Below are 6,350 nucleotides of genomic sequence, written 5' to 3'. Positions count from 1 at the left end.
GGCTGGCAGGCAGCTCTTGGGTCCTTCCTTGCTGTGCATTTTCAAGCCTCTGTGTCGGCCATCATCCCAGTTATTTTCAGATGAAAGTAACAGCAAACCAGCCTCCAGTAGTCTTCAAAGGGCCGGGAAAGGATCCATTTGTAGGGACGAGTCGAGTGGGGGCGGCCTTGGGGTGCAGCCTGCCCTCTGACCTGTGGCCCTGGGGGAGCTGGCAGCTCCGAGCACCTGCCCTTTCGGCAGACCCACGGGCGACATGAGGCCCTGTCCCGACTGTAGCTCAGGAGCTGGAAGCCACGCGCCCTCCTGAGCCAGCCCAAGGTCCCCTACCCCACCCCTCAGGAGGGCCAGTGCGTCCGGGGCAGGCCTGGGCCTCGCCACCCTCAGCTCTCCCCCTCTGCCACTCCTTGTCATCAGGGGAACCGCTTCCTTCCTGAGCCCAGGTTGTTCATCCCACTTAAGTGGGATGAACACACAATTCTATTATCCAATCGTCTAGATTCCAATGTTGCCATAAGTTTATTTAAAAACTTATTATTACAAAAATTATAAATCATTAAGTGAAAGCATGAGCCCAGGGCCCCTGAACCCCACCTGAGTCTCCATGAAATCAGGCACAGAGTACTCCTCTCCGCAAATACTCAGCGAGCTGCCCTGTGGCTGCGGCCTGTCCCTGTCGGCCACGTGTCGGCACTGGGCAGCAAGGCCAAAGGCCAGGCCAGAGCCCCAGGCCAGCTGTGGGTCTGGTACTCCGCTAGCGTGGGCGTCCAGCCCCTCCCAAGGGAACACTGGCCGGGGAGGTGCCGGGGAGCAGTGTGGAGGGAGACGCCCCGTGCCGTGGCGGAAGGCCCGGGCCACGGCCCTCCGCAGCTGCCGCCAGCCCCCCGGGCAGCGGTCTGAGCCCGGGCCTGTGGCCAGGTCCCCCGGAAGCCCCCGGCTCAAAGCTCGCTGCCCTGCGCTGGTCTCTGCTGCTCCGGGGCGCGCGTCGGGCGGGGCCGGCTGAAGCGGCGGTCCCCTGTGAGCTAGGTCTCGGCTTCCCGGCGTGCGGCGCTGCTTCTCCTGGGTGTGCCCTGGCCCGCTGGCCCCCAAGCCCTGCGGGGCCTCCGCCCACGCCCCTGGCTCTGGCGCGGGAGCTGCAGAGCTGCTCGGCTCGGCGGCCTCGTCCTGGACAAAATGTCACGTGGTAGTTGATGTGGAGCTGGCCAGCGCTGCTCGTGGGGTGGCCGTGTGTCCTGGGCCAGTCGCCGATGAGACGGGGCCCAGTTTACCGGAGGGTTGTGCCGGCCGCAGGACCCGCGCGGGGAGCCCCGGCTGCTGGAGGTGCTGTGCCCCACTGGCCGCTCTCCAGGAGGCGCAGACCCCAGGACTGTCGCACCTCGCAGGCGCGCCAGGGGCTCCCCGAGGAGCAGAGCGGGTCAGTCCACCCGCCGCTGCCGCCGCGCAGCTCCCTGCCACGGGCGAGACGAGCTGCAGACTGAGGGCGTCTGCCACAGATGCCCGCTGCTGTCCCCGGTCTCCGGGTGGTTCTGTGGCAGCACAGATCTGACCCGGCTGGCTGTGCGCCTCCCTCCCCCGGTGTGGGGCCCCGGCAGGGGGCTTCACCCCCTGAGTTGGGCTGGCTCAGTCTGGGCGGGATGCCGCCGGGTGGGGGCGAGGGGGGGTGGCAAGCCGGCGAGGGGCCGGGGCTGGGGCCGTGGGCCCAGGTCCGGGGGGCTCCCCCCTCCGCCACCCCGCTGCTCCTGCTCCGCCGTGCTGGGCCTCCGGGCGTTCGCTATTCCTGAATTGAAGAACAAAGGGTCAAGCATCAAAGACCGTGTGCCTCTGGGGACCGGCCGGGGACTGCGAGGAGGCCTGATGTCTCCCACCCCCTCCCGCCGCCTGCCCAGGGACAGCGAGAGCGGCCTGCTGTGAGCGGGGAGCGGCGCAGCCCAGCGCTCCTTTCCCTGCACCCCAAACCTCCGTCCGAAAGGGGCTTGATGAAGCTGTCAGTTGCCTGCCTGACTCACCCCTCCCCTCTGGGCAGAGCCAGGGCGCTGGCTGGGGTGGTGCTGGTGAACATCAGCCACGCCGGCAGGGCGCTGCAGAGGGACCTCCGGCCTCGCGCTCCATCTCGGTCGCCGCCCTCCGCAGCCCCCAGGCCTCCTCCCCACGCCGCTCTGGTAGGACCCGGCGTCTGCGGCCCTCAGTTCCGATGCGCCCGGCCCCGCGGCGTCCAGCCCCCCACCCCCACGGTGCCGGGATTGCGGCCGCCCAGGTCGGCGCGTCCTGCCCTGCGCTCCGGCGCTGCTCACTTCTGCGCGGGGCTTTGCTCCCGTGCTGCTCCGTGACGCTTCGCACGCGCCCTGACCCCGCCGCTGACCCCGCCGTGGCCTGTCCCCCCAGCCGCAGTCTGCCCAGCTGTCGGGCGCTTCGGGAGCCGGCCTCGCCCCGGGCCAGGGCGTCCCGGCCCGACCCCCCGGGCCCGCTGTCAGGCGTCTGACTGACTGCACCGTCTCCCCTCTCTCCTCTCTGCCCCAGATCAGTGGACCATCCCCTGCCCGGATCCTCTCTCTCCACAGACTTTGGCAGCTGGCAGATGGTCACGGGCTGCGGCAGTATTCAGGAACGGGCTGTCCTGCACACAGACGCCTCGCTCCCTTTCAGCTGCCCGGATGAGCTCCCTGGCAGTTGTCTGTAAGTCTCTCGCTTGAGCAGGCAGGACGCCCCCTGCCGTGTCCGGAGGGGGAGCGGTCAGGAGCGGTCAGTCTGCGCGGGGAGCGGCAGACTGGCCCGCCCCTCCCCGGGGTCTTGGCTCGGGGACCTCAGACCCGAGCCCAGGCCGGCGTCCCTGCCCGCGTGTCGCGGCCTCCAGCCGCCCACATCTCCCGCCTGGCAGGCCACGCCCTGAGGGGAAGCTGGCCGGACTGTAACTGGAGGATTCTATTTCCGTTCCAGGCTTTGCCTGAGATGAGAACCCTTTGAAAGCAGAACAGTGGGGCAGTGGAGGCGGGCGTAGGCGTGCCCAGAGCCAGAATGGAGCCGGTCGGCGGGGCTGGGGGCCCTCGCGGAGCCCGGGGCCGCTTGCTGTCCTCCCTGCCCCTGCTGTCTGCTCTTCCCTCGGGCGGCCCTGAGCCGTGACCCGCCCAGACTGCAGTGTGGGCCTCCGGCTCCCGCAGCACTCCGGCCCCCACGCCCTGCCCCCCGCTTCGCCGCTGGGGGGGCCCTGTCAGCGCCCCGAGGCCGCTGCTCCTCTGCCGAGGCCGCCCAGTGCGTCCCCTCTCCTGGGTGCTGGTGCGCACCCAGCTGTCCCCCAGCCGCCTGGAGCACCAGGCCGACTGGCTAGAGCAGGCGGCCCGGGGCTGAGCACTGGCATTCCCCGGGCACTGCCAGGGGTCGTCGCAGCCCCCGAGCCGGGGGCCAGGCGTCAGGCGGACCCGGCCTCGCCGCCGGTGTAGCCAGGCCCCGAGCAACGTTGGCGTTGGAGCTCTGAAGACTGAAGCCTGCACCTTTGCGTCGCAGCTCGGTGCCAGGGCCTGGGCCTCTGCGGGGCGGCTTGGCCCTCCCGCCGCCCGGCAGCTGCAGACCCCTCCGCGGCTCCGCCCGGCCTTCCGCCTCGGGTGGCTCCCGAGGACGCCGGTTCCGAGAGGTCCTGGTGGGGTGGGCTAGGCCTGGCTCGGGGAGCGGGCGCCGTGGGGCACAGCGCGTGGGTCCGGGAATATCCGTCTGCGCCGTGCTCTGTGCGGGCTGCTCCGAGGGGTGTCGAGGGGTGGCGCCGTCCGCTGCCGCCGCGCCCCCTGGCCTGCCGCGGGCCTGCCGCCCACCCCCCGCACCGCGGCACCCCTCTTCGCGCCTGCGCCCTGCGCGTTACTGCGGTCACGACGCGCACACCCAAGTCCGCGCCGAGCGCGCACGCGTGGCCTCGCCCGTATGAAAAGGGAGCAAGCGGAGACGACCTGGGGTCCCCTCTCCCCAGCTGCAGGGCGCGTGGGGTCTGCCAGGCGGCTCCGCGTTCTCGGAGGTACTACGGACCCTTCGGGACCCTTCGCGCCGGGGCACCTCTCTCCTCCTCTCCCCCCGCCCCCGCCCATCCGCGTTGGCTGCCTCTGTCCTCGCAGCAGGACTGTCCTCGACCGCCGGCCTCCGTCCGCGCCCCAGGCCCTGGCGTGCGGGTCCTGCGGCACGGTGGGGACATCGCTGCTGCTCCAGGGAGGCGGCCGGAGCGCGTCTTGCTGTTCGGGGTGACGCGTGCGCACTAGCTCCCACGCCGGTCGCTGGAGCGGGCACTCTGGGGTTGGCCGGGGGCACCGGGGGCGCGCGCCGGACCCTTCCGATCACAGCTTCCGCCCGGCCCGTGGGTGAGCAGCTCTGTTGGGCGCCGGGGTGTGACTGGGTCCTCAGGCCTCCTCTGCGAAGGACTCGGGCTTCACGGGCTGGCCGGCCTGAGTGTGCATGTGCTCGTCCCTTACCGCGTCGTCCAGGGCGGGCAGAGGGGGCTTTGAGCCTCCCCTCTGGTGTCGCCCTCCCAGTAGCTCACCTGGGCCCCTCGGCGGCTGCGGCTCCAGCCCCAGGGCTGTGAGGGGGCCCACGGGGGCGCGGGCTAGAGCTTCCCTGGCGTGTTCCGGCTCCTGGCGGCCAGCAGGCTGCGGTCTCCCATCAGCCCAGCCGCGCGATGCTGGCCGGGGGCGGCCTCCTCCCCGTGAGGCTGAGCTGGGAGCCTGAGGAGCAGCGGCGGGCCCGGGGCCAAGCCCCTCGCTGTTGTCACGGCCGGGGGCTTCCCCGGAGGAGGATCGGCTGCAGCCGGCCCCCCGCCCCCCGCCGGGCAGAGGGCACCCAGGCCAGGGGACCTGGGGGCAGGTGCGGCCCGGCCCCTGCTGGGCGGCAGGAGGCTGGCAGCCGGAGGGAGCAGATGCGGGGCGCCCAGGTGACGCATCACTCTCGCCTCCCGCAGACTGGCGGCGCTGAGCCAGCGGCAGACGCGGCTGCAGGAGGTGCGCTCGGCCTTCCTGGCGACGTACAGCAGCACGGTGGGGCTGCGCGCGGCCCCCAGTCCTTCTGGCGCCATCGGGGGCCTGCTGGAGCAGTTCGTGCGAGGCGTCGGGCTCCGGGGTGCCAGCAGCAGCGCCCTGTGAAGCAGCCGCCCCCAGCCGTTGCTGCGCCTCTCACCTGAGCCCCAGAGGAGTCCAAGCCAGGCCCGGCACGGGGGTGACCAGCGCCGGCGAGGCCTCACTGCTCCTCCGTCTGCCCGGGGCGGCCCCAGAGCCCAGCAGGCCAGGACGAGGCTGCCCAGCCCGGCTCTCCGACTGACCGCCACCCTCTCGTCACTGCCCCCCACCGCGTCTTCGCCGGATTCCTGTCAGCTCTCAGCTGTGGGTCCCTGAGGCCTGTGGAGGCCGCGACTGCACCAGAGACACCCCTTCCCCTGCTTCCTGGGGAGGGGTCACCTGCACTGAGAATTGAGGCAGTTGGCACCGATCACAAAATAAAGTCAGAGTCTTTTGGAACAGCTGTTGTCTGCTCTTCCTGCCTGTGCCCTTGAGCTGCTGGGGAGCCTCAGTGCCCTTGCGCTGGGGGTGGGCGGGCATTGGAGGCCAGGGGGCAGTGAGAGGAAGGGGCCGAGCCAGGCAGTGCCCCCCGTGAGGTGGGGACGGTGGGCCTTGCCCACGGGAGCTCCGGTCCCCTCGGCAGCCCGGGCGCTGCAGATTCCTGGGGCTCTAGAGGAGGGCTGCGGGGTCACTTTCTGGGGAGGGGCGGGAGGGTGGGGGTCTCGTTTTTAGCAAGTCCTGCAAGCGCAGCACCATCCCGGGACCCAGGACCTGAGCCCCTGCCGGCGGCGCGGGAGCTGGCTGACCACCCCACACACAGTGAAGGGGCGGCGGCTGCATGGCCCCGCTCAGCGCCACCAGGCGAAGGCCGCCGCTTACCGAGCCCTGGCGCAGCCAGGAGATGAGCCACCGGCTGGGCCAGCTGCAGCCACCTGGGTGCCTGCACTGTGCAGGCCCCTGCTGACCCTGTCCGTGGGCTTTCTCCCTAACGGGGCCCCGGGGGAACGGCGTCACCGCCTGAGACCAGAGAGGAGAGGGAGCCACAGGGGTGTCCAGTGGCGCGCCCCAGGTCACGCAGCTAGCAAGGACAGATGTGGCACTTCCTGTTCAGATACCTGGGCAGACCCAGAGAGGGCCCCCCCTGCCCACCAAGTGCCCCCCCCCCACGTTTCTGCACCGCAGAATGAACTGTGGGGGCTTGGGGTTTGCCTGGGAGAAAGGTGCTGGGGAAACTCCCAAGGTGTGGGCAGAGTCGGGCTCCCGGTAAGGTTCTGGGCCAGCGGGAGGACGCTCGATGGGGCGGGGGCCGCCCGCAGGGCCGGGCGGGGCTGT

At 71.1% G+C, this 6,350-nt stretch overlaps 2 protein-coding genes across 2 annotated transcripts in view; both read left to right on the top strand.

Annotated features, from left to right (window-relative positions):
* The window catches only part of MTMR14 (myotubularin related protein 14), a gene marked incomplete at its 5' end in the record, with an annotated part of 28,110 nt that extends 22,637 nt beyond the window's left edge, over positions 1-5,473 (top strand). The window contains 2 exons of the mRNA XM_004692238.2: positions 2,515-2,670; positions 4,925-5,473. Coding sequence (XP_004692295.1) covers positions 2,515-2,670; positions 4,925-5,105 — 337 coding nt within the window. The remainder of the gene's footprint in view (positions 1-2,514; positions 2,671-4,924) is intronic.
* Positions 5,474-5,856: 383 nt separating this feature from the next.
* Positions 5,857-6,350, top strand: part of CPNE9 (copine family member IX) — an 18,161-nt gene continuing 17,667 nt past the window's right edge. Inside the window, exons 1-2 of the mRNA XM_004692390.2 lie at positions 5,857-5,954; positions 6,201-6,281. Of these exons, the coding sequence (XP_004692447.2) occupies positions 5,857-5,954; positions 6,201-6,281 (179 nt within the window). The remainder of the gene's footprint in view (positions 5,955-6,200; positions 6,282-6,350) is intronic.

Source organism: Condylura cristata, unplaced genomic scaffold, assembly GCF_000260355.1.
Source record: "Condylura cristata isolate star-nosed mole 26May11 unplaced genomic scaffold, ConCri1.0 scaffold00033, whole genome shotgun sequence".
Classification (NCBI taxonomy): Eukaryota; Metazoa; Chordata; class Mammalia; order Eulipotyphla; family Talpidae; genus Condylura; species Condylura cristata.
The sequence above is the reverse complement of the archived record's forward strand: the minus strand, read 5'-3'. Positions and strand labels throughout refer to the sequence as shown.